Source organism: Stigmatopora argus, chromosome 20, assembly GCF_051989625.1.
Source record: "Stigmatopora argus isolate UIUO_Sarg chromosome 20, RoL_Sarg_1.0, whole genome shotgun sequence".
Taxonomy (NCBI): domain Eukaryota; kingdom Metazoa; phylum Chordata; class Actinopteri; order Syngnathiformes; family Syngnathidae; genus Stigmatopora; species Stigmatopora argus.
The window spans coordinates 8,119,340-8,147,191 of NC_135406.1; the positions used below are offsets into that span (position 1 = coordinate 8,119,340).

General features: G+C 40.4%; 3 protein-coding genes and 1 non-coding gene across 6 annotated transcripts in view; 2 read left to right on the plus strand and 2 right to left on the minus strand.

Annotated features, from left to right (window-relative positions):
- The window catches only part of LOC144065978 (uncharacterized), a 206,738-nt gene that overhangs the window by 36,595 nt on the left and 142,291 nt on the right, over nucleotides 1–27,852 (minus strand). The window lies entirely within an intron of this gene.
- Nucleotides 78–26,387, minus strand: LOC144065972 (uncharacterized). Of its 3 annotated transcripts, XM_077589229.1 has the most exons (3): nucleotides 4,521–4,646; nucleotides 3,761–3,927; nucleotides 78–3,104 (listed from the first exon to the last, which is right to left on the minus strand). In XM_077589229.1, exons 2-3 carry the CDS (start codon nucleotides 3,915–3,917, stop codon nucleotides 475–477), a joined length of 2,787 nt encoding a protein of 928 aa, XP_077445355.1. In that variant the 5' UTR covers nucleotides 3,918–3,927; nucleotides 4,521–4,646; the 3' UTR covers nucleotides 78–474. The 3 variants fall into 3 exon arrangements, with proteins under 3 accessions (XP_077445355.1, XP_077445357.1, XP_077445356.1); XM_077589231.1 differs by lacking the exons at nucleotides 3,761–3,927; nucleotides 4,521–4,646 and adding an exon at nucleotides 26,156–26,387; XM_077589230.1 differs by lacking the exon at nucleotides 3,761–3,927 and having other exon boundaries at nucleotides 4,521–4,855.
- On the plus strand, nucleotides 11,826–12,016 carry LOC144066386 (U2 spliceosomal RNA). The gene has a single exon (XR_013297559.1). It is a non-coding gene; the product is annotated as a U2 spliceosomal RNA (small nuclear RNA).
- On the plus strand, nucleotides 19,372–27,837 carry LOC144065999 (general transcription factor II-I repeat domain-containing protein 2-like). The gene is made up of 2 exons (XM_077589283.1): nucleotides 19,372–20,571; nucleotides 20,752–27,837. The coding sequence occupies exon 1, from the start codon at nucleotides 19,443–19,445 to the stop codon at nucleotides 20,556–20,558; it is 1,116 nt and encodes a 371-aa protein (XP_077445409.1). The 5' UTR covers nucleotides 19,372–19,442; the 3' UTR covers nucleotides 20,559–20,571; nucleotides 20,752–27,837.

The window sequence follows — 27,852 nt, forward strand, 5'->3', positions numbered from 1 at the left end:
CTGTGAGGTGCAGATGAACCTTCATTCTCTCAAATTCTAAGTGCGAGAACTTGCAATACAGCAAGGTGTTGAAATACTTTATCTGGTCATTTTTATCAAACAAATAAAAGTCTTAGTATACTTTTAGCCCGCGACGACGCCAGACAGCTCGCCGAACAGACACATCGAGACTATTAGTATATTATTTGTAATTTCTTGTAAACGGTGTGTGTTTGTATATGTGACATGCTAAAGTGTTTAATTGTCAATGCAATGACAAACTCTCCCTCTCTCATGTTTATAACTTTGAGAGCGAGCGAATCCATCGACGAAATGTCTGTTCGACAAACTGTCCGTCGAAAAAACATCCGGTTGATGGTCCAAAATGGAGAATGGTTTGATTTATTCAGATTGGGCACAATAAACATCAAGAGATGGAGAATAAAACGAAGATTGAGTTATGGTAGGCTTTCAATCCTTAGCCAACATGTATTCTCAGAATGTTTTTTCACCAGTGTGGGTTGTTATGTGGATTTTTAAGGATTCATTTCTAGAATAGGCTTTACCGCAAACTGAACACGAAAATGGTTTTTCACCAGTGTGGGTTCTTGTGTGTTTTTGTAAATCTTGCCTTTGAGAAAAGGCTTTACCGCAAACTGAACACAAAAATGGCTTTTCACCCGTGTGGGTTCTTGTGTGTACTTTTAAAACTCCATTCTCTGTAAATCTTTTACCACAAACTGAGCACAAAAATGGTTTTTCACCTCTGTGGGTTCTTGTGTGTATTTTTAAGCTTCTGTTCTCTGTAAAACTTTTACCACAAACTGAGCACGAAAATGGTTTTTCGCCAGTGTGGGTTCTTGTGTGAAGATTTAAGTGTCCCTTCCGTGTAAATGTTTTACCACAAACTGAACACGGAAATGGTTTTTCACCTGTGTGGATTCTTGTGTGTTTTTGTAAATCTTGCTTTTGAGAAAAGGCTTTACCGCAAACTGAACACGAAAATGGTTTTTCACCAGTGTGGGTTCTTGTGTGCCTTTTTAAGGTTTCCTTGTGTGTGAATGCTTGACCACAAACTGAACACGAAAATGGCTTTTCACCTGTGTGTGTTCTTACATGCCTAATTAAGTGTCCCTTCCGTGTGAATCTTTGACCACAAACTGAACACGAAAATGGTTTTTCACCAGTGTGGGTTATTACATGTTTTTTTAAGCTTCCCTTCTCTGTAAATCTTTTATCACAAACTAAGCACACAAATGGTTTTTCACCAGTGTGGGTTCTTGTGTGCCTTTTTAAGGTTTCCTTGTGTGTGAATGCTTGACCACAAACTGAACACGAAAATGGCTTTTCACCTGTGTGTGTTCTTACATGACTAATTAAGTGTCCCTTGTGTTTGAATGCTTGACAACAAACTGAACACGCAAATGGTTTTTCACCAGTGTGGGTTCTTGCATGATAAACTAAGCTTTCCTTGTGTGTGAATGCTTGACCACAAACTGAACACGCAAATGGCTTTTCACCCATGTGGGTTCTTGCATGTCTATTTAAGTTTCCCTTGTGTATGAATGCTTGACCACAAACTGAACACACAAATGGTTTTTCACCAGTGTGGGTTCTTATGTGGATTTTTAAGGTTCCCTTCTGTGTAAATCTTTTACCACAAACTGAGCACGAAAATTGTTTTTCACCTGTGTGGGTTCTTGCATGACTATTTAAGTGTCCCTTGTGTATGAATGCTTGACCACAAACTGAACACACAAATGGTTTTTCACCAGTGTGGGTTCTTATGTGGATTTTTAAGTTTCCCTTCTGTGTAAATCTTTTACCACAAACTGAGCACGGAAATTGTTTTTCACCTATGTGGATTATTTCGTGCCTATTTAAGTGTCCCTTCTGTGTAAATGTCTGACCACAAACTGAACACGAAAATGGCTTTTCACCTGTGTGTGTTCTTACATGACTAATTAAGTTTCCCTTGTCTGTGAATGCTTGACCACAAACTGAACACGCAAATGGTTTTTCACCAGTGTGGGTTATTACATGTTTTTTTAAGCTTCCCTTCTCTGTAAATATTTTATCACAAAATGAGCACGCAAATGGTTTTTCACCAGTGTGTGTTCTTGCATGACTAATTAAGGGTCCCTTCTCTGTGAATGTTTGACCACAAACTGAACACGCAAATGGTTTTTCACCAGTGTGGGTTCTTGCATGACAAACTAAGCTTCCCATTTGTGTGAATGCTTGACCACAAACTGGACACGAAAATGGCTTTTCACCCGTGTGGGTTCTTGCATGTCTATTTAAGTTTCCCTTGTGTGTAAATGTTTTACCACAAACTGTACATGATAAGGGTTTCTCCCCAGTGTGGCTCCTCATATGTGTTTTCAAAGAAGACTTTTTACCAAAAGTTTTCCCACACTGAAAGCATTTGCAAAGTTTGTCGCCACTGGGATTTTTCTTAACATCTTCAACATCATCGTCAAAAAGCAAGTCATTGCCATCTAATAAAGGAGCAATTAAATTTTCTGCTCGCCATCCTTCTGGAGAGCTGCCGTTCAGAAGCTCCGCCCCTCTGTTGGCCACGCCCAGATCATCTTCACCCTTGAAAGGCTCACCAGTTGACCATTTGACACATTCCTCGTTTTTGATTGGAGGTTGCTCTTCTCTTTTGCACTGTTGAGGGAACTCTGGCTGCTCCTCCTCTTTAATTTGGGGCCATGCTGAGGCGTTTGCAGGCTCCGCTCCTTCACTGACCACGCCCAGATAATCCCTTTTAACGGACTCACCTGGTGACCAGGTGAAATGATCTTCCTCCTTTTTGATTGGAAGTTGCTCTTCTCCCATTTGTTTTTGAGGGAACTCTGGCTCCTCCTCTTTAATTAGGGGCCATGTTTTGGTGTTTGCAGGCTCCGCCCCTCCACTTGCCACGCCCAGAACATCTTCCCTCTTCACGAACTCACCAAGTGACCAGGTGAAATCATCTTCCTCCCTTTTGATTGGAAGTTGCTCGTCACCCATTTGTTGTTGAGGGAACTCTGGCTCCTCCTCTTTGATTTGGGGGAGCTCAACTTCCCCTTCAAGGTCAACAGACTCCTGCCCATCAGCACCAAGATCATTTCTGAAACCTGCAAAGATACAAAGATAATTGATTAACAATTTTCTAATTATAACATAACTAAATTTATTGTTCACAGAAATGAAACCAAACGGAAGAGGGCGCCATACATTCATTTCATCACAATGCAGTATTTACTACTGTAGTATTCTCGTCAACAGCAACATGAGTTTAAAACTGTTTATAGGTGCATTTTTCAAAGTATGGCACTATTGGTCAGAAAAGTTTCTTCACTGGTGATGTAGCTCCTTAAAATTAGTCAAATCTTTTTTGGAGCCTTTTCATTGTAAACATTCTCTTTTATGTTTTACATTTTAATTCTTTTAAAATGCTTTCCCCAAGGGGAGGCATTAAAAAAAGCATTATCTTTTTTTCAGTAGCAGGTTTATTATTATTTGGGGGATTAATGAGATTGAAATAGAGGTATAGTCTGATTGGACACTCTAAATTGCCCCTAGGTATGAGTGTGAGCGTGAATGGTTGTTTTTCTCCTCGTGCTCTGCGATTGGCTGGCCACCGATTCAGGGTGTTCCTCGCCTCTGGCCCGAAGGCAGCTGGGATAGGCTACAGCACCCCCTCCACAAGATTTAGCATATCAGAAAATGAATGAATGAATGTTGGGATTAAAAACAGTGGGAGAAGCCCAACGTAGCCTCGGCAGCAAACCTCGACTGGGTGGATGGTGCATATCCAGACAATTTTCTGGCACTCGGCTGCCAGATTCAAGTATTCGGCCTTCTTGCGCTCGAAGGTGGTCTCGATCCCCTCCTCTGATGGTACTGGTAGTTCTATGAGGTGAAGCGCTCTTGCCTTGGAGGACCATACCTCAATGTCTGTGCACAGTGATGTAGTGATGATCTCTGATGATAGTTAACATTCTGTTTATTTATAAGCTGCATTTGAATTTTAGCATTAAATATTAAGTACTTTCGCAGGCCGCACCACGGAGTAGCAGTGGGTCAGATTTGGACCTCGGGCCGCAACTTTGACACCATTGTTTGAAGGCTGCTCTCGTTGTTGTTTAGTGCATCTACATCTCTATTTTTTGAATTTTCAATTAAGAGCATGCAAATAAGTGTTATGTCTCTCAAGCATGTAGCCAAAAATGGAGGGCGAGTAGCAGGGATGACTCTTGAACGCCTCTGGGGGGCGCTCGCGCTTTGCGTAATTTGAAAAATACATTGTTTGTTTGTGATAAGGATACAACAAAAGGAAAGCTACTGTTTAATGCCGTTGTTAAGTATTAACACGCGTTGAGACTTATTCGTTCCCTCCTAGAGTGGTTATATTTAAATAGAAATATAATTTATTACGTCTTTCTTCGAATGGTGCTAGTGCAAATTCATGAAAATGTACGTACGCTACTATAGTGTCATGTCAATAGAATACCTTTAAGGGAATATATGGAAATAAAAAGTGTACCCACCTTCTAGTCTATGAAGAACAACTTTCTCGTGCGTTATGTTGCAAACTGTCGATTGCTCGTGAGTTGAATGCTCCTGTTTGACCTCAAAAAGTTCCTCCTGGAGCTTTGGCAGTTGTGTTCTTGCCGACATTTCCACACGTGAATTCTGATGATGGCGGCGACTTTGATAGCTGCTAGCTATGCTGAGCTAAAATAGCCAGGAAACCTACAACGAGTTCTTCGTCGACTTGTTCCCTTGATAGCTGCTAGCTAAGCTAAGCTAAAGCATAAACAAGCTCTTCGACGACTTGTGGAGTTTGCGATCTCGGCTGCCTGGGTACTGCTTTGGCCCGCCTACTAGCCAATCATAGTTTGTGAAAGCAATGACATGTCCCAGCCAGCAAAATGCTAACGCCTATGAAAAATCATTGTGGGGTTGCCAACTCGAAATGTGATTGGTTAAATGCTTCAATATGAAAACACACATCTGGAAGCAGTTTAACTAGGGGGAAAAGCAATGAAAGGAAGCTAACAGACCATTTGGAATAATAAGTATTGATGGACAAAATATAATATGATTCAGATATTTCTTAGGCCAGCAGAGAAGGCCTTGAAGGCCCTAACGGCCTGCCACTGATATATATATATATATATATATATATATATATACATATACATATATATATATATATATATATATATATATATATATATATATATATATATATATATATATATATATATATATATATATATATATATATATATATAAATATATACATATATATATATACATATATATATATATATATATATATATATATATATATATATATATATATATATATCGAATATTTGTCCCAATATTATTGGGACAAATATTCGATTCATTGCCTAAAAAGAGGGGCTTTGCAAATAGCTGGGTCGTGAAGTGGGTCTCATATTGAAATGTGTATTTTGCCTGTTTATAGTCATGACTCCATGAGTCTCAAGCTTCTCCTTTGTAGAGCTCTGTCCTGTAGCCAGATGTGTCCTTGAACACTTGCAACATTGTCGTTATCTTCTATTTGCCGGTTCATAACAAATGGCTTATCCTGGAAGACTTGCAACATTGTCGATATCTTCTATTTGCCGGTTCATAACAAATAGCTTACTGTCTGAAGTAGGGGAAAATCCCATCCCTGTTCGGTTTCGGTACCACCCTCTTGAGAGAATAAAGGTGAATGAATGTATGTTGTCTGTCTCGGCGCATTTGTGGACGACAGCCTTGCCTGTGGTTCACCTGTGCTCAGAATATTCTGTAATAAAAGCTTTGAAGTCACTGTTTCTCGCCTCCAGCCTGTATATCCGAAATTAATCGGACCCGAGAAGGAAGACAGAGTGCTCTTCCTTTAACAGTCGTTCACATCACTGCAAAGATGGTGCTACAGTAGCCTAATAAGGTGCTAGTTGCCAAACATGAAGTAGTAGGTGGGTGGCATTTTGCCCAGCAGAATTAAAAAGAACCAGTTTGTGGATCATTGAAAAAAAAACTCTTCTCTGATAATTCTGGATTATTTTTTCATCACGAGTATATTGTTAAACTACATTAATGGAGGTACATTGATTCTATTTGTAATTATTGTCTTATTATTCAATAAAAAGAAATCCCTTGGTCTAAATATTGATGTGCATTCAAACAATTCATAACCTCACTATAATAAAAAAAACTCTTCAATCAAAGAAAAAAAATATTTGAATGCAAAATCATAGCTGAGATTAAAAAAAATGCACTATCATTTTGATCTAGCATGATCATCTGAAATGGTAGTTTATACATTTTCGCGAAAGCTATATCAAACATCAAACATCTGACATTCTGGTCAGCGAACTTTGATGTCAGTGATGACTGTGCAATTGAAGAACTCCTTCAAATACAACCCACTTCTTTGTCAGAGCGGGAGCAGCACATGCTTAAACAAGCAAAAACCACAGCACCAGATTTGAGTTTTTCCAAATATTTTCATCAAGATACATTTCCGGTAGGTGACAATGTTCGGACAAAAAATCTAAAGAGAACTTTTAACCCAGAGTCTGGAACCGTATTATCAATGAAAAATGCCTTCAACAGATGAATCCAGTGAAATTCACTGTTTTAGCACTTTTTTCATGGTCCCAGTAGAGTGTAAGACATAAGAGACAGGAAACGAATCAACAACGCGTTTATAATTTAAGGGGACCATAAGGGTTCAGTCAGACAGTTTAAAAATGTGGCTCTTTGTGTCTTGTTCAACAGCCTTGGAATATCTTGTGAGGGTAGTTTTTATTATTTTACATTCGAGTAGATGTGGTTGGTTGTTACAATGATTGGATTTCCCTACACGTTTATGGAATGGTTGAATGTCTTGTTAAAAAGGGAACTTTTTGATTACATGAGGGGGGTGTAAAATGTTCATTTGTTCATCTTCTGTATTGCTTATCCTCATGGGGCTCGTGTGGTTGTTGGGCCCTATCCCAATTAGTTGTAAACAGAAGAAAAGGCGGGGATCCTGACTAAGTTTGAACCCTGCAATGAAATTCACATTTCACATTTTCTTATATTTAAAAAAAAGGTGATAGTAGTTAAGAAATAAACAGAAAACACAAGTTCAAAAAGTGAAAATGAACGAAAATTAACTGGGAAAATAACTTATAATGTGTTTACTTTTGTCAGATCGCCATTTAACGTCACTGACGAGTTAAATCTGCTGAGCCAACACTCTTGGATTAGATAAAAACACACGCAAAGGACTAAAAGTGGAAAACGTCCATTGAGTACATTTGTCCTGACTATGGTTTTTCACCTGTGTGGGTTCTTGTGTGTATTTTGAACCCATGACCTCGGAACTGTAACGCCAACGTGCTAACCACTAGGTTAGTAAATGTAAATGTAACTAAATAATTATGAATGTTTATCAGACATTTATCAATACTTTCACTAAATATTCAATATTGCAGAAGTGTATACTAAAACATGACTATGAGTCACAAATTACGGCCCGTTTTGGAAATTGTTTAAAAAGTCTCTTTTGGGTTATAGACACCTTCGAGAAATGTTTCATTTTCCAGTACGATTTATTTATTTCAAATGTGCATTTTCAGTAACTCATGATTGACAGTGACACATTGCAGTTGTTTTTCCCAATTGCTAAAAGAGAAAATCCAACTCCCCAAACCAAAAGGACCCACACATTTAAGAGACATAGAATAAAACTACATTCCATTTGAAAATATCACTAGCCCATTTCACACACAGACTCGATTCCCATATCACAACAATCCTCCTCTCTCATAAATCAAAACCTAGTAAATAAACTTCAAATGTTTTCACTGATTACTGTGGTGTTGAAGACGATGATTCTGTTTTGCATCAATTTATGTAACTTGTACCACAACTCCTCATCTGAAACTTCAGAAAAGGAGCCAAGAAAATACTGTCCAGTAAAAAACTATTCTACATAAACTAAAAATACATTGATTATATGATTATTTATGAGCATCATTTTCTGACATTCAATGTGAATGAGGCAGAGGGTACAGAAAATGAATGAATGAATTTGACATGAATGTAAAGAATTAAGGCTTTGTCATGGAGAAACATTGAAGCAGTTAAAGGATGTCTAAAATCAAATTCCATCCGAAAAGCAAGAGCACCATGCATGCATGGTAAAGGCTCAGGGTATATACATGTAATCCAATAGGTCTGAAGTTGTCAATGACAGAATTTGGCAGAATAATCAATTGGCAGTGGTGGGATTTGACCCACCCCACACCCCTGAGAGACTCGAGCTTAATCAAGCACCTTGGGCCGCTCGGCCACACTAGACTCAACACTCTTCCACAGAAATCTTAAAAGGTGAAAGAAAGATTTGTTTGATTTAAAGAGAAACAAGAGTAGTTTTCTAATAGTACAAGTTAAAGTAACTCAATGAAAAACTGAATCTATTGAACACAACAGTACTCATTGAACACAGGAAGCGTATTTACTGGGTTTTACTTTTTTTTTAAAAGAGGATTATTATATGTGAATTGAGTTTTTGTGTGAAATTGATTTGTGGTATTGACAAATGGGAGCTACTTTTATTATGTGTTTTAAATGTGTGTGCTCTTTTGTTTTAGGGAGTTGGACTTTCTGCACATTTGAAATAAATAGTAATGGAAATTAAAAAAATCCTTGAAGGGGTCTATAATTTAGAAGGCACTTTCTAAACATAATTCCAACAACACACCTTAATTTACGATAGCTATAGAGCTATAGTTATTTTTTGCAATATTCATTCCAATGATTAAAAATCTATAAATGATTAATTATATTTAATTCCTTGCATTGTTGGTCATTTGCTTCAAATATTGCCCATGAAAAGTGACAATTGATTACATCAGCATGAAGTAAAAAGTATATTCTAGATTTGCATGCAGGAAGGCCTAGGATCGAGGCATGTAACTTCATAGGTGAATTAAATCTGATGAAACAGTACTAATGAAAACAGTGTGGAGTAACATGGTGCCCTGATTTTTTTTACCATGAATAGAATAGGAATAAGGTGTCTCACTAGTGTGACTACAAAACAAAAAAGGTCTGAACAAAGGCACAACTCAAAATAATACTAGAATAAAATAGCACTTCTCTACAAATCACATTTTTATAATCTCTAACAAAATGATGCTTTGAAAATCTGAATACCAAATAGAATGGTTTTTTTTTTAAATACAAAGTTAAAAATGGGAAACAAACATCTGGAACCTGTTGACAGAAAAATCTCATCTTCAGAGTAATATAAGTTAAAACATTCATGAAATAAGCAGTGGGTTTATAATCAAGTGTTAATCGATCATTCAATTGACATATTACATGCTACTTTATCACTACTTCATTTAACAAAGTCAGATGTTTTTACCATGAAATGTGGCAATTATTGCTCTCCGTCCCTTAAGAAATACTACACTGCAGGGCTGGTTGTGTTTGAAACTATCTGGGCCGGCGTGAACCACGTGACCACCTGGCGGTGAGATCAGAGGGTGTCGTGTATGTGTACTAATATCAACATAAAAGCCGCACCTTCAAAGAATGGCTTTTATTAAAATTGGTTTTATATATTATGCACATATAAGGCGCAGTAGTAGTAGTAGTAGTAGTGGTAGTAGTAGTAGTAGTATTGGTAGTAGTATTAGTAGTAGTGGTAGTAGTAGTAGAAGTGGTAGTAGTAGTAGTAGTAGTAGTAGTAGTAGTAGTAGTGGTAGTAGTAGTAGTAGTAGTATTGGTAGTAGTAGTATTAGTAGTAGTGGTAGTAGTAGTAGAAGTGGTAGTAGTAGTAGTAGTGGTAGTAGTGGTAGTAGTAGTAGTGGTGGTGGTAGTAGTAGTAGTGGTAGTAGTAGTAGTGGTGGTGGTGGTAGTAGTAGTAGTGGTAGTAGTAGTAGTAGTAGTGGTAGTAGTAGTAGTAGTGGTAGTAGTAGTAGTAATGGTAGTAGTAGTAGTAGTGGTAGTAGTAGTACTAGTAGTAGTAGTACTAGTAGTAGTAGTAGTGGTAGTAGTAGTAGTAGTAGTAGTAGTGGTAGTAGTAGTAGTGGTAGTAGTAGTAGTAGTAGTAGTAGTGGTAGTAGTAGTAGTAGTAGTGGTAGTAGTAGTAGTAGTAGTAGTAGTGCTGGTTGGGGTTGTGCTATACATCCACTAGATGGATCTAAGATAAAGGAATTTAATACCATGATAAACCAATGCAGTGTTACATCTACTTAAGAAAATATAATTGGTTCCAGAAGATGTTTCGTAACCTGAATTTTTCACAAGTAGAGCAGCAATTTGCACGATCATTCATTCAACTTCCATACTGCCTGAAGAGTAAAAGTCTGTTGATTGTTCAAAAAGTCAAATCAAAAGCCTTTATTGTCATCATACACAGCTGCGTATAACAAAATTAGTGAAAGAACAGAATTCAGCTATTGAGTTAATGGCAGTGGTGGGATTTGAATCCACACCTCCTGAGAGACTGGGGCCTAAATCCAGCAACTTGGACCACTCAGTCACACTGCCTTAGGATTAATCACTCGCATGTTTGTTGAAATTGTTCAAGAGCTAATTAATGGAAACAGGCAGAAATGTGACAACAACTCGTCAAGTTTAATAAACATAGCGCTATGTGACTGTCAATGCGATACAAATAATGGCTTCTATCTCATTGAGGGTCCAGATGGGAAGAAGAGAGTTTATCTATGGGAGGCTCAGGGTTAACTTCATGCTGACACAACCCTGTAGACAGCTGGGGAGCCGCTGACACTGTGGTTATCAGCAGTTTTGCACGCTGGCCAGAGTTCTTTCTGTACGTGTTTTTATGGTACCAAACTTTCTTACGTTTCAAATGCACCCTTCAATCCCCCTTTTGGAATCGAAAGATTCCAACAAAAGGCCAGATTTGGGGTTCGCTGTGATGGAAGTTGGAGCCAAGGCTCTCCCGTTGAGGTGACAAATGAAAGTCTGGAATTCTTATGGGTGTGTCTGTGGTGGATGCAGGTGCAGTTCAAGGTGCTCTGGATCATCTTTGTTTAGTCCGCTCCAAGTAGTCCAAGGCGTTTGGCTTCTCTTTGTTTAGTCTAACTTAGGCTATCAGGAGCAAAGCATTTATACATCATTTTACTTTAAGCAAATATAGCAAAGTAAGTTTAATGGTAAAGCAAAGCATATTCTTTGTTGCAAGCAAACTTATAATATGAAATAATCCTGACATTCCCCCTTTTTATAATATATTTGCACACAATCTAATTCCATTATGCCTAAATGTTAATAATTCCTTTTTATGACAAATATAATTCCACCAGAGGGGGTTGTGCAGGTTGGTTTGAAAAAGAACAAAATCAATCTCGTCCAATTCGCTTTATGACAAGTGCAGCAATCCAGGTAACGTCCACCTGTGTGGAGTTTGCATGTTCTCCCTGTGTGGGTTTCCTTCCACATTCCGAAAAACATGCATGGTAGGCTGATTGGACACGCTAAATTGCCCCAAGGTATGGGTGTGAGAGTGCATGGTTGTCCGTCTCCTTGTGCCCTGCGATCGGCTGGCCACCGATTCAGGGTGTCCCCCGCCTCTGCCCCGGAGACAGCTGGGATTGGCTCCAGCACCCCCTGCAAACCCTAATGAGGATAAAGCGGTTCAGAAAATGGGATGAGATGAGTTTCCCTGTTATCACACTAAACGTGTGTCATTGTAGTTTGTTGTATATGTAAATGTATGTTACTATTGACATCCGACGTGTGTTTCCACTACTTTAGGTTGAATTATCTGGAATGAAGTCGTCCTTCGCGCCTGTTTAAGGAATATCGCTTCTCGGCCTTTTGACTAAGATCAAGTGTAGTATCTGTTCTTATCTGTTTAATATCTGTTATGTCTCCTAAATGGGGACCATATATTAAATTGATATTTGGGACTAGGTGATGGAATAGGAGATTGATCCTTCCACTCCACGCATCATCCTGGTATTGCAGTATCTCCATGAGAGATGCAAACCCCTCTATTTGTCAAAATACATATACTAACTCTTGAAGTTCCTAAGTTTAATGATTGAAACGACAGAAGTGAATCTGAAATTTCATATATTATTCATGAGGATGAGGGGTGATTTAAATGAACAAATTAAAGCCTTTCTTTTGTTACAAAATCTAAGTTAAACAAGACTGTATAAACATTCACATTTGATATAATAATATATTGATTGACGATCATCATTTTTGCCAGTACAGCTTGTTTAAATGCCTGCTCAGCGTCGAGGTGCCACTCTTTTTGCTGTAATATGAAAGCAAAGCGCCACATTGACTGCATTCAGCATACATTTTTTCCCCAAGATAGCGTCGTATTGAGGATATATCAGTGGCGGGTGGTGCATTTTCTGGTAGTGCCTTCAACGTAAAACCTCTACTGCAGCTACAGCTGCGACACATAAAAAATAATCAATAAATTAATGCACAAAAATGCGGTAAAATCCACTTCCTAGCAGCATTTCATGATTAAATACAAATACTGGAGCTTTTTAGACATTAAAACCAGGCCAGGGGGTGATTTTCCCGGGAAAAGACAGCAATGAACGTCAATGGCGTATGGGCAAACATTGCCGGAAAATGGGGTAAAATCCAGCCAAAAACCGCATTTATTGATTAAATACAAATACTGGACCTTTTTAGACATCAGAACCGGGCCCGGAGTATCATTTCCTTGGTAAAAAGACAGCGATGAACGTTGATACGTCCATACGTGAAATGACAAAAAATGCACTAAAATTAGGTAAAATCCACTTCCTAGCATCATTTATTGATTGAATAGAAATACTGGAGCTTTTGAGACATTACAACCAGGCCAGGGGGGTGATTTTTCCCGGGAAAAGACAGCAATGGACGTCAATGGCGAAACGGCAAAAATCTAACTGGGGTAAAATCCACATCCTAGCAGCATTTAGTGATTAAATACAAACACTGGAGCTTAAATATAAACACTGGAGCTTTTCAGATTTCAGAACTGGGCCCACAATTGAAATAAAATATTTAGGAATATAGCCATATTATACTCACCAAAAAATCTTTTTAACTGTACACAATATCCATCCTCCTTTCTTTCTTTCTTCCTTCTTTCCTATCACCATCGAAGCTAATGATGAAAGTCGAGCCTGTCCTGTCATATTTCCGGCATAGTCCGTTTTGAAAATGGCTTTAAATCAACACAACAATATATTTGCTTGTGCAGCTAAGTTAGCGCACTGAAAGTGGCGCACACACCATTTTCCCGGCTGTAACAGGCTTGCTTGCTTCGGAGTTGACTGCCCTTTCTTAATGATGTCCATTTTTTTTCTGGAAAAGTCAGTCTGGAAAATAGCTTTGTGAGCAAATCTGCCACCAAACCTATTTATTTTCCTCTGTCAGCCATTGTGGGTGGAGTTTGCGATCTCTGGCTGGCTCACTTTGGCCTAGGGCCGCCTACTAGCCAATCATAGTTGGTGAAAGCGATGACGTATCCCTATGCCTGCGAAATGGCCTTGTTGTCACCAAATCGAATTCTGATTGGTTAAAGCAGGGGTCACCAAACTACGGCCCGCGGGCCATATCCGGCCCGCCGGCACATTTGGACCGGCCCTCTGAACAATACCAGAGACGCTATCGGATTTTTTTTTTTTTTTTTTATTTTTTTTTTTTTTTTTTGGGATGCGGCCCGCCGGCACATTTGGACCGGCCCTCTGAACAATACCAGAGACGCTATCTGATTTTTTTTCCTATTTGGCCTTGAAGACTGGGACGTTTTAATCTTGTGTTTGGTTCATTGCACCCCTGCTGAGCCCACAAATCATCCCAGTGAAGCGGGGCTTCGCATTGCTTCTTTGGTGACACGCGCGGGGAGAGTGTTTCCCTTTGATGCATGCGGGCACGTCCACCGTTGCATGCACGAGCAGTGTTACCGAGACATCTGGACGATCGCAGGTGAGGGCGAAGCCCTGGGACCATCGCGGACTATTCAAGCATATTAAAACTGCAACCTGTTTGAGAACGGAATAATGGCGAAAAAGTTAGGTGAGAGAAAAATTGATTCAGAATGCAGGGTATTTAACCTGGAGTGGACAAACGATTATTTTTTTGTTCAATGCAAAGAAAAGGCTGTTTGTCTCATTTGTCAAGAGACGGTGGCGGTATTCAAAGAATACAATCTTTGCCGACACTATGAATCGCGTCGCAAAGACAAGTACGATAGATTGCAAGGCCAAATACGAGCAGACAAACTCTCAAAGCGAAAAAGTGGACTACTATCTCAGCAGAACCAGGCATCCGTTTGGGCCAGCTTTTGGGTTGCTAAATTGATAGCAAGCAGCGGTAAGCCTTTCACTGATGGAGAGTTTGTTAAGAAATGTATGGATACTGTCGCGGAGGAGGTGTGTCCCGAGAAGAAAGATGCATTTAATGCCGTAAGTCTGTCAGTGAGTACAATGACCAGATGCGTTGAAGAAATCGGGAGTAATGTATATGCCCAGCTGCAGCCCTGGAAAGGGTTATTTAGTTATGTGTGGCTTTCTGGAAAACAATAAAAAAAATTAAGCTCCCCTACGATCGTCACACTTTTTCTGTTACAAACTGACACCGGCCCCCCATCAGAGAAGGGAAAAGTTATGTGGCCCTCACAAGAAAAAGTTTGGGGACCCCTGGGTTAAAGCAACAGTCTTGTTGATGCTTGTTTAATGCAGCAGAGCCCGCAGAACTGATTGTGAAGGCCTTGAGGAAGATTTCTGACCCTGGCAACAAATAATGGCTGAAATGTGATTGGTTAAATGCTTCAATATGAAAACACACATCTGGAAGCATTAATGGACAAAATAAAATATATGATTCAGATATTTCTTAGGCCAGCAGAGAAGAAGATAAATTCCATTTAATAATAATAATAATAATAATAATAATAATAATAATAATAATAATAATAATAATCATCATCATCATCATCATCATCAGACATAGGCCCTGTCGTCATCATCAACAACAAAAGCCTACTTGTCATCACACCCAGAAACTGCGTATGACGAAATTGGTAGTGCTTCTCCATAAGGTGCATTTACTCGGCAAAAGACTTAAATAAGTGATAGTTACGGACTTGTAATTTGGCATTCTGCTGTTATGGATACAGGTCACTTACCTCTCACTGTCTTTCACTTACCTTCAGTCAGCTAGTAGGAGGCAGATCACCACCCAAACATCTTTTCATATTACCTCAGAAGTGAATGTGTGTTGTGTTACCGCAAATTTAGAGTTCTGATGGATGTGGGGAAAAAAACTGTCCTTAAGCCTATTTGTCCGTACTTTGTGGGACCTATAGCGTCTGCCAGAGGGCAGCAGCTGGAACAGATTGTGACCAGGGTGGTATGGGTCCCCTATGATGTTCCTGGCTCTGCTGAGGTAACGAGGGCTGGCAATGTCTTCCAGTGAGGGCAGAGAGCAGCCGACAATCCTCTGGGCAGTGTTAATCACTTTCTGCATGGCTTTTTTGTCTGCCGCCATGCTTCCAGCGTACCACACTGTGATGCAGTACGCCAGGATGCTCTCTACAGTGGTCCTATAGAAGGTTATCAGAAGCTTGGTGTCCAAGTTGTTCCTCCTAAGTACCCTGAGGAAATGGAGTCATTTCTGAGCCTTCTTCACTCCTGCCGTGATGTTTAAGGACCATGAGAGCTTATCCGTGACGTGGACCCCCAGGAATTTAAAGTACTGGACCCTGTCTACACATACTCCATTTATGCGGAGTGGGGCCAGATCTGTGCCGTGTTTGCGAAAGTCCAGGATTATTTATTTAGTTTTCGTGGTGTTCAATGTGAGATTGTTCACTGAGCACCACAGAGACAGTTTGTTGACTTCATCTCTGTAGGCCGACTCATCCCCTCCTGAGATGAGTCCGACCACAGTGGTGTCATCGGCAAATTTGATGATGGCGTTAGACTGGTGGGTTGGTGTACAGTCGTATGTGTACAGGGAGTACAGAAGAGGACTCAGTACAATGCCTTGAGGGGAGCCAGTGCTCAGTGTAATGGAGGAAGAGAGGTGGGGACCAAGTCTAACAGTTTGTGGTCGGTTGGTCAAGAAGTTCTTTATCCAGCAGCAGATTGAAGAGGATAGTCCAAGGTGGGAGAGTTTGTCAGTCAGAATGTCCGGTTTTATGGTGTTGAAGGCTGAGCTATAGTCAATGAAGAGCATCCTCACGTGCTCTATGTAGAGGAGTGGTTCCCAAACTATCTTACCTGATGCCCCCTTCTTGCTTCCAGTAGACCTGCATGCCCCCCCCCCCTCCCACTTCCTCTTTTGCTCATGTGAACTTATTTTATTTTATTGCATTTCTTAGCATTGTTCAGGAAAACAGATCTCTCTTTGTATTAAATTCTAATAATGAAAGCCACTCAAACAAATAATAGTACATTCCAGAGAGACATTTTTTCTAAGTAAACTAAACACATTTGGTTGAAAGGGATCGAAAAAAAACTTTAGCAAACTGGCAAAATTGACTGGCAATTTTAAGAATCTAAATAAATTGAAAACATTACATATAATATTTGGAAAGATTCATGAGACCTAGGCACAATTTTATGAACTAATTTAATGAGATGGATGTTGTTGCTTCTTCCTCACGAGATCAGAAATCCTAGGTTTGAAGAATGACAGCGCACAACGCAAGTCATTTGCTACATCAAGTCGGTTCCGCTGCTTTGTTTTCAGGACAACAACAGCCGAAAACCCTGCTTCACAAAGATAAGTTGAAGAAAGGGGAAGAATCACACGAAGTGCTTCTTCACCTACTTTTGGGTACATTGGCAGATATTTCAACCAAAACTCTTCTAACTTCATTGTTTCAAAGTCCCTTTTCGCGCTCGAGTCACATTTCAAATTGATGGCTTCCTCTTGCAGTGAGTCCAGTAACAACTCCACATCAGTGTTAAATGGATTCTGCACCAAAGTCCAAAGAGAATTCTCCATTGTGACCTCTGGAAAATAGCGCATAACTTCCTCAGCAAGGGAATCGAGATGAGATAAAACCTCTTTTGTGAAGTCATACTGCTCAAGTTTTCTCTTCTCAGATAAGAGCTCATTGAGATGTGAGAATATTGAAAAGTTCCCAACTTGTACTTTTCGTTTCCAAAGATGAATTTTTTCAGTCAAAGCTCTGATTACATCAGAGTGTGCAATGATGTTTGTACTTTTTCCTTGTAACTTCAAATTGAGGTTGTTGATAGCCTCAAAAAAGTCCACAAGGTATGCTAGTGAAAGCTGAAAGTTTTCCTCTGTGAATGCTTCATACAGTTTGTCTTGTTTCTGCCTCTGCAAGAAAATTTCCACTTCATCCTTGAGCTCGTAAAGACGACTCAGCATGTTTCCCTTGGAAAGCCAGCGGACTTCCGTGTGAAACAGGAGAGTCTTGTAATCAGTGCCCAGATCTGAGCAAAGAGCTGCAAAAAGCCTAGAATTCAAAGAGCTATTCTTTACAAAATTCACCACTTTTATTGACAAATTCAGAGCACTGCGTAGATTACCTTGCAGAGTTTTGCTTGCTAGTGCTTGTCTGTGGATAACACAATGAGTCCCAGTTACAGCAGGATTTTTTTCCTTCGCCAGCTTTACGAATCCAGAGCGAGATCCAATCATTGCTGGGGCACCATCAGTACAAACAACGACTACTTGTTCCCATGAAAGACCATGCTCTTGGAAAAACTCATCAACTTTTGAAAAAACATCGATAGCCTTTGCTGTTGTCTCCAGTGTTGCTGAAAAAAAGAATTTCCTCTTTCACAGTTCCTTCATCCACAAATCGTGAATAAACAAGCAGCTGGCAGAGGTTAGCAACATCAGTAGTTTAATCACACTGTATTGCAGAAAAATGAGATGCTTTTATTTTGTCCAGAACTTGTTGTTTTATGTCTTCTGAAAGTTCGTCAATACGACGCTTTACTGTGTTATCTGACAAGGACATCTTTGATAACTTTCTTTGGCTTTCTTCCCCAAGCACAGTATTTGCAGCACTCAAAATGCAAGGTTTTACAAGAGTCTCCCCCACAGAGTGAGACTTCTTTGCTTTTGCAATAAGTAGTGACAGTTCGTAAGATGCTTCTGCCAGTTTCCACGTTTCTTTATGAAAAACACAGTTTGAGTCCAGCTTCATACGATTCAGCGCATGAAGTTTGGCTGTGAAGAACTGCTTTGGCTTTTCTTTTAATGCTTCGTGGTTTGTGATCAAATGTCGCTCCAGACGACCAGGTCTTAAGGCAGGGGTCACCAAACTACGGCCCGCGGGCCGGATCCGGCCCGCCGGCACATTTGGACCGGCCCTCTGAACAATACCAGAGACGCTGTTTTTTTTTTTTTTTTGGGATGCAGCCCGCCGGCACATTTGGACCGGCCCTCTGAACAATACCAGAGACGCTATCGGATTTTTTTCCTATTTGGCCTTGAAGACTGGGACGTTTTAATCTTGTGTTTGGTTCATTGCACCCCTGCTGAGTCCACAAATCATCCCAGTGAAGCGGGCCTTTGCATTGCTTCTTTGGTGACATGCGCGGGGAGAGTGTTTCCCTCTGATGCATGGGGCACTTCCACCGTTGCATGTGCGAGCAGAGTGTTAGCGAGACATCTGGACGATCGCAGGTGAGGGCGGAGCCCTGGGGCCATCGCTATTGCGATGCTATTCAAGCATATAAAAACTGTGCAACCTGAACTTGTTTGAGAATGGAATAAAGGCGAAAAGGTGAGTTAAGAGAAAAATTGATTCAGAATGCAGGGTATTTAACCTGCAGTGGACAAACGATTATTATTTTTTTCAATGCAAAGAAAAGGCTGTTTGTCTCATCTGTCAAGAGACGGTGGCAGTATTCAAAGAATACAATCTTCGCCGGCACTATGAATCCCGTCACAAAGACAAGTACGATAGTGTGCAAGGCCAAATACGAGCAGACAAACTCTCAAAGCTAAAAGTTGGACTATTATCTCAGCAGACTACATTTCTACGCCAAGCTCAGCTGAACCAGGCATCCGTTCGGGCCAGCTTTCGGGTTGCTAAACTGATAGCAAGCAACGGTAAGCCTTTCACTGACGGAGAGTTTTTTAAGAAATGTATGGATGTTGTCGTGGAGGAAGTGTGTCCCGAGAAGAAAGATGCATTTAATGCCGTAAGTCTGTCGGCGAGTACAATCACCAGACGCGTTGAAGAAATCGGGAATAATGTCTATGCCCAGCTGCAGCAGAAGACGAAAGAATTTGACTGTTTTTCATTAGCACTGGATGAAAGCACGGACGTGCAAGACACAGCGCAACTGCTCATTTTTATTCGTGGAGTTAGCACAAACTTTGAGATATGCGAGGATCTGGCAGCCCTCCAAAGTCTCAAAGGGACCACAACGGGAGAGGATATTTTTGACAAAGTGTGCCAAACCATGGAGAAGTTGGACCTGGACTGGTCAAAGCTGGCTAGCATCACGACTGACGGGGCTCCTAGCATGGTGGGCGAAACTCGCGGTTTAATAGGACGCATGAACCGTGAGTTGGAAAAAAGGGGTCTCACCGCCCCGCTACGAGTCCACTGCCTAATTCACCAGCAAGCACTGTGCTGCAAAGTGTTGACGTGGGATTCTGTAATGAAGGTTGTGGTGTCGTGCATAAACTTCATCAGGGCAAAGGGACTTAAACACAGGCAGTTCCAAGAATTCCTGTCTGAACTGGAGTCTACGCACGGAGATGTGCTGTACTACACAGAGGTCCGATGGCTGAGCCGGGGCAGAGTTTTGAGGCGTTTTTACGAGCTTCTACCCGAAATTAACGCATTTCTTCATTTAAAAGACAAAACGGTCCCAGAGCTGATCAACCCAGAATGGAAATGGCACCTCGCATTTTTAACAGACGTGACAGAAATACTTAACCGCCTTAACTTGCAGCTACAAGGCGAAGGGAAACTCATTTGCGACATGTATTCACACATAAAAGCATTTGAGGTGAAATTAGCGCTGCTTTTGGAACAAGTGAAAAAGCGCAACTTTGTCCATCTTCCTGCTACCCAAAACCTGTCGACAGAGAACCCAGCGGTCCCGTTCCCAGCTGAAAAGTGCGTGGAAGCACTGGAAATGCTGAAGGCGGAGTTCGGTGTGCGATTCACTGAACTACATGTTCATGCAAAAGAAATCCGTCTTTTTCAGAACCCCTTTGTTGCCGACATTGATGAAGCCCAGCCTTCATATCAGTTTGAGTTGGCTGAGTTACAGAACTGTGATGTTCTGAAAGACGCATTCAAGCTCAACAGTCTCATTGACTTCTATGCCTCCCCCCCAAACGACACATATCCAAACATCAAAAAACATGCAATGAAAATGTCCTCAGTTTTTGGCAGCACGTATATCTGCGAGAAAACCTTTTCTCGCATGAAACTGCTGAAAACTCTGATGAGATCAAGATTGACAGATGAACATTTGCATCAGTGCTTGAGACTGGCTGTAACTAGAATGGAACCTGATATTCAACTTCTCACCAGCCAGATGCAGGCCCACAGTTCACACTGATGAACATACATAGGTAAGCTCACTTTTCTGACTTGAATGAGTCATTCTGAGCATAAACAAATATAATCATAATAAAATCTACTGGGATAAAATCCATATTTACAACCATACTGGTAGTGAAATGTATTGTGCTGTGTAGGTGCGGTTTCACTTAGTTCAGTTTCTCAACCTGCTTCCTTTGTGGTTTTCACAGGGAAGTTGATGAGAGAGCTGCAAACAGCGGTGTCTACAAGCCTATTGGAACAAAAGGATTAGTTCTTATTTATTTCATAAATAGTGTTATTTATTTCCTTTCTGTGAAGAACTCAGAGAGGGTTATTTAGTTATTATTTATTTCATTAATAGTGTTATTTGTTTCCTGACTTTTTTTCTGTAAAGAACCTGGAAAGGGTTATTTGGTTGTGTGGCTTTCTAGAAAACAATAATTTTTATAAGCTCCCCTACGATCGTAGATCAGAGAAGGGAAAAGTTATGTGGCCCTCACAGGAAAAAGTTTGGGGACCCCTGGTGTAAAGGATTCATTTGTTCATCTTCTACATCGCTTATCCTCATTCGGCTCACAAGAACCCACACTAGTGAAAAAACTTTGCTCAGTCTGTGGCCACAGTGTCACTGAAATGGAATCTTTGGAAATAGACACAAGGGCCCACACTGATAAGAAACATTTTTCCTGCTCTCTTTCTTGTAAAGCATTCACACAAAAAAGCACACAAGAACACACACTGTTGAGAAACCTTGTTCATCATCAGTTTGTGGCTAAAGCTTCACCGAAACTGGTTTCTAGAAAATGGGCTCTCAAACCCACACAGGTGAAAGACTTTTTCCTGCTCAGTTTGTGGTCAAACATTCAGTCAAAAGCCATTCAAGAATAAGAATTAAGAATAATAAAAATGTTCATGTGCAGTTTGTGTTTTGGTCAAAATACATTTATTTACTCTTGGAATTCCCAAGTTTAATGATTGAAATGACAGAAGCAAACCTGAAATTACATATTTTATTCATGAGAATGAGGGGTGATTTAAGTTAACAAATTAAAGCCTTTCTTTTGAAACGGAATCTAAGTTACACAAGACTGTATAAACATTCACATAATATATAATAATATATATGTTTGACGATCCTCACTTTTGCCAGTACAGCTTATTTAAAGGCCTGCCCAACGTTGGGGTGTCAGTCTTTTTGCTCTCGTATGAAAGCAAAACGCCAAATTGACTACATTCAGTGAAACCAGCACACGTTTCTGTAGCATATTCAACAATCAATTTGACATTCAGACAGAAGCAAACCCTAAAAACCCATTTAAGAACCCACCCAGGCGAAAAACATTTTTCCTGATTAGTTCTTGCTCAAAGATTCACACAGAAGGTTAACTTAAATAGGCACACAAGGACCCACACTGGTGAAACACCTTTTTCTGGCTCACTTTGTGGTCAAACGTTCACAGTTAAGACAAACTTAATAAACATGCAAGACCCACTGTTAGGGTTATTAGTCTTGCATTATTATATATTTGCTCGCAATGAAGAATGCTTTGCTTCCTTTAAAATGTTAGGGTTATTAGTCTTACATTATTATATATTTGCTTGCAATGAAGAACGCTTTGCTTCACTTAAAAATGTTAGGATTATTAGTCTTGAAATATTATATATTTGCGTACAATGCCTAAGCAGCGGGGAGGTCACTCCTCTCTCCAGCTGGACTTTGCACAAGATTCTTCACAAAGCTCCCTTGGGAAGATCCGGGGGACTTTCAATTGTTTTGAGAACTGAGATGCCTGTTGTAAAATCTTGTGTAATAAACAGCAAGCGAGGCGTCGAACGGGAGAATGAACCTTGGACGAATACGCATCAGGTTCGATTTCTCTCTTGCAAGAACACCTCTGATGAGTCTCATGTTTCTCTTATTTGTGCGTGCATTTGGGAATACCTATTGGTGAACCTATCACACACACTGGTGAAAAACGATTTTACTGCTCTGTTTGTGGGCTCACTCAGAAGGAGAACATTAAGAGACACGTGTGTGTGTGTGTGTGTGTGTGTGTGTGTGTGTGTGTGTGTGTGTGTGTGTGTGTGTGTGTGTTGGTATGGGAAGTGGCGGACAATGATGGCTTTGCCTGCCATTTACAAATTATTCTGTGAACTTCCTCGAAACCTGTTGAGAATGAGCACATTTGGTGCTCTTCAGTTGCTTTGTCCAATCATAGTGTCATGTGACTCCAGATTATTTTACTATAGTTGACATTAATTACACATAGAGCTAAGGTTCACACTATTTGTCTTTTTTTCTGATTTGGGAAAAGACAAAATAAATTCTGATGGCCTATTGCTGTCAACATATGATCCAAAAAGAGAATGGTTTCAATCCATTAACCTCTGGGTTATGGGCCTAGCACGCTTCCACTGCACCACTCTGCTTCTTTTCATTTTAGATTTCACAAGCTGACTCACAAAACTAATCAATCAAACTAATCGAAGCAGATATACTAAGGCATGTGGCTATTCCCACCTGCTGCCGGCGCTCTTAAGGACCACCAGCGATATACTTTTCCTCCCTTTATTAAAAAAAGGCGATACTAGTTTAACAAAAACAGAAAAGAGTAGAGATAAAAAAAATATGAAAATTTCAAAGGAAATTCATTTCTTTATTTTTGCCAGATCCTTCAGGGAGGGAATACTCTGAATCAGTGGCCAGCCAATCGCAGGCTTTATTGAACGACAGGCAGATCTACCTTCCTGCAGGGTAATGTCCGACGATCCACCGTTCTCAAGAGTTGCCGTTAATTGCTTTGGTCCGTTTCAAGCATAAAGGGGAAGACGCCTAGTAAATAAATATGGCATAATCTTCACACATCTTGCAATAAGAGAACACATTAAATACAATGGAGTACGCTTGATGGTGTGGTGGTTCACTCGCCTGTTTTTGGTGCGGGTAGGCTCAATTCCTGCTGGTGGTGGTAGGATGGAGAGTGCAAATGGTCTTCTGTCTCTCTGTGAGCCCTATGGCTGACTGGCGACCAGTCTAGCTTGTGGTTTGCCTTTTCCCTGAAGTCAACTGGGATAGGCAACCCATGCAACCCTTACAATGATGCGCGGTACGGAAGTTGAATGAATGAATTCATTGGAAGTTTCATCTTCCATCGACACTGATGCCTGGCTCAATGCAATCAGAAGATTTCTTGGCAGAATAGGACAAGTAACAGAGATGTCTTCTGATAAAGGAACTGATTTCCAACCAGCTAACAAGGAAATAAATCTAGGAATGGAAAACAAACAGGATTTAAAATTGGACTGAAAATCTAAAATTACCCGGTTCAACCCTAGGCTGCACCACTCCATTGCCCTGTATGAAGTCAGCTAATACTCTATTTGAGTTCAGTTTACTAGGTAGCCATGAGTCAATATACAGTCTAGGTCGGTTTTTGTTCACCTATGTGAGTCAAAGTAACTCAGATGGGAGAGTATTAGCCTGAAGATCTAAACTACAGGTCCCTGATTAAACCCCAACCTTTGGCAGTCCATTGGACTCTATAAACCCTACCAAAACCATTTAATACTGGAATAATTTATTAGTAAGCAATGAGTCACTTTGCAGTACTTGTTGGTTATTGTCCATTTACAAAAGCCAAAGAAGCTTCAATGGGAGAGCGTTAGACTGAATCTGTTTACTTGTAAGCCATGAGTCCATTTGCAGTCCAAGTTGGTTCTTGTTGACCTACACGAGCAGAAGCTCAGATGGGAGAGCGTTGGATTGGAGGTTTAAACTTCCCTCAATCAACCCTGTACTTCGGCAGTCCATTGGACGCTGTCAACCAAACCAAAATCAGTTAATGCTGTAAGTGGAATAATTTACTAGTAAGCAATGAGTAAATTTACAGTACTTGTCGGTCGTCATGTAACTCCAATAGCTGAGGTAGCTCAGTTGGGTGAGTGTTAGACTGAAGATCGAAAGGTCCTTGGTTAATCCCTGGGCTTCAGCAACACATTGGACTTTACAAACCTAGCCAAAATAAGATGCAAGTCAATTTGGCTCAGATATAAGAGTGTTAGAGAGCGTTCCCTGAAACATCATTGGGCTTCCACAGTCCATTGGACTCTGTAAACCAAACCAAGATTGGGTAAATGCTCGAATTGGAATAAATTACTAGTAAGCCATGAGTCAATTTGAAGTGCAGTTTGGTTCTTTTTGTTTAGAAGACTTGATGAGTAATGCGGTCTGTAAAATAACGGGGGCAGGCGTCGTCAGGCGTTACATGATTTTGTGTAACAAAAATGAGAAAAGACAGTGGACTGCACCCACGGTTCAATCCCAGTCAAGTATGGAGTAGAGGTGCATTCTTAGAGAGAGTTGATTCTACATGAAGTAACCCCTGACTACACTTTTGTGCTACTTCCTTGCAAATATTGACATTTTATACAAATCTTATACAAGCGCGTCTAAGGTTCAAAATGACAAAAAGCGTTTATCATTATTGGCTGAGTTATTTGTTTTTGCAGAGCCTTGATTTCAATACATATAGCTTTTCCAAGTGAAAGTCAACATTGATTTACTCTAAAACAACCTATAAGAGTCGCTGTTGAGTCAATTAGATCAAGTTTTTTAAAGGCGTATTTCTTACCCTTAGTTCTTAATGTAATCAATATTTAATGAATAATCAATGTACTCACATGGATTTGCAACAATCTACTGTGAACATTTAACTAAAAGTGGTATTATATTCAAATCTACTGTGTATGTCTTCCTATTTTGTTCAAAACTGTCAACCAAATGCACCTCGCACGCAATTCTAAGGGTCAAAATTAATAGAAAATCTTACATTAACATCGATGTGAATTGTGTAATAAGATTTTGGTAGGAAAAAAAGCAGAAAAACACTGGACGGCGCCCGTGGTTCGATCCCAGTCTGGGATTGAGTAGAAGCGAATGCTGAGCAAGTATTGTTTCTAGATGAAGTAACCACTGAGCTAAACCAGCGCGAGAGGACAGGCAGAAAAACTACTATGTATCTAATTAAACACACTAATAGTCAAAGAAGAGTCCTAGTACATGTTTGTGGACTTTTGATTGTTTTAATTTTAAAAGGTTATTACTGAATCGCAAAAGTCTTCGTTATCTTCACGTTGTTTTAGTACTTTAATCACTCCGTTGAAAAATAAAGGACGAAAAAGAACGTTCAGTTGCAGTAACTGCCTATAGCCTCAAAGTGACGGTATTGGAACAATCTTTAGGATCAAAATCTCGTGCTATTGTCTGCACCATCTGACTTGAAGCTAATATAGTACTTTAATTCTGGCTGAGACTTAATACTCACAGTCATTTATTTGGTAAAATGGCCACAATACGGAAAATGAATGCCTTTTAAAAATTGAATTGAATGAATAGAATTTAATGTTTTTATTGTCATTATACATTATACATTCTGTTCCACCTGCTGCCCTCTGGCAGACGCTATAGGTCCCACAAAGCACGGACAAATAGGCTTAAGGACAGTTTTTTCCCCACATCCAACAGAACTCTAAATTTGCGATAACATAACACACATTCCCTTTTGCGGTAATATGAAAAGATGTTTGGGTGGTGATCTGCCTCCTACTACATACCTGTCAACCTGGGCCAATTCCTCCCCGTATTAATGATTGGAATTCCCCGTATTAAGCAATAGAAAACCGTACAAATGCAACGCGGCACATATTTACTCACATAGGGTGCACGTAAAAGTGTTATGGTCGCGCCGCGTTGTCGTGACGCGACCGTGAATGTATTCGGACCCAAGCGCTATGACTCATAGCTGTCCGATTATTATATTATTATTATACAAGTATAATGAGATTTAAAGCTCCACCACGAAGTGCACAAATACACCAACAAACAGAAAAACAAATAATCAATAATTACACTTAGGTTCTGTTTGTAAGTCAGTAGGACATCGACCATCCATTCCATTTGATATATTTTTCCGTGGGTGAACAATCTCACACTGAACACCACGAAAACTAAAGAAATAATCCTGGACTTTCACAAACACAGCACAGATCTGGCCCCACTCCTCATAAATGGAGTATGTGTAGACAGGGTCCAGTCCTTTAAATTCCTGGGGGTCGACGTCACGGATAAGCTCTCCTGGTCTACAAACACCACGGCAGTGGTGAAGAAGGCTCAGAAACGACTCCATTTCCTGAGGGTACTCAGGAGGAACAACTTGGACACTAAGCTTCTGTTAACCTTCTATAGAGCCACTGTGGAGAGCATCCTGGCATACTGCATCACAGTGTGGTAAGATGGAAGCACGGCAGCAGACAAAAAGGCCATGCAGAGAGTGATTAACACTGCCCAGAAGATTGTCGGCTGCTCTCTGCCCTCACTGGAAGACATTGCCAGCCCTCATTACCTCAGCAGAGCCAGGAACATCACTAGGGACCCATACCACCCTGGTTACAATCTGTTCCAGCTGCTGCCCTCTGGCAGACGCTATAGGTTTCACAAAGTACGGACAATTAGGCTCAAGGACAGTTTTTTCCCCACACCCATCAGGACTCTAAACTTGCGGTAACACGACACACAATCCCTTCTGTAATAACTTCGGGGTGAGGTAACATGAGAAGACGTTGGCCGGTGATCTACCGGTGACCACGAGAGAGCGGTACCTAAATAAGAGACTGATTCCTGCGAGTTCAAACCGTTTCAATGAAGAACTACCTCTCCCGTGAGGCTAATCGGCGAAACAGCAACAGCACCATTATCATGGACGATTTTTCTGCGCATGCGCGTTTTGCGACGCCTCCTTTTGAGACGCAATCTTCAAGTGATTTATGTTTAATTTAATTTTCAATTTAATTCAAACCTGCGCAAACATTTTTTTGCTCAAACCACATGTCAGAACATTTGAAGAATAATTATTTCCTATGTCCGACTCTCTTACATTTATAAACTTAATGCATCGAAGGAAGTGACGCTGCCACCGCGCATGCGCAGTTTTCGCCACCCAATTTAACCTACCTAGGGGTCCCCGACATGTCTAGCATAAGCTACTTTATGACCTTAAATATCAGCCAAAATCATTTTCAAGACCTCGTTGAAGCTTTGCGGCCTTCTTTAGCTCCGTCTGTTAGCATATATCAAAGGAACAACTCTTCAAGTCGTCGAAGAACTTTGAAGCTTTGCGCCCTCTTTAACTTAGCCTAGCTAGCAGCTCTCAATGGCGCCTCCATCAGACGTGTGGGAAAAGACCAGCAAAGTTCCACGAGGAAAACTCGACATTTTGCAAAATAATGCAGGCAAAAGTTGTCCTTCACAGACT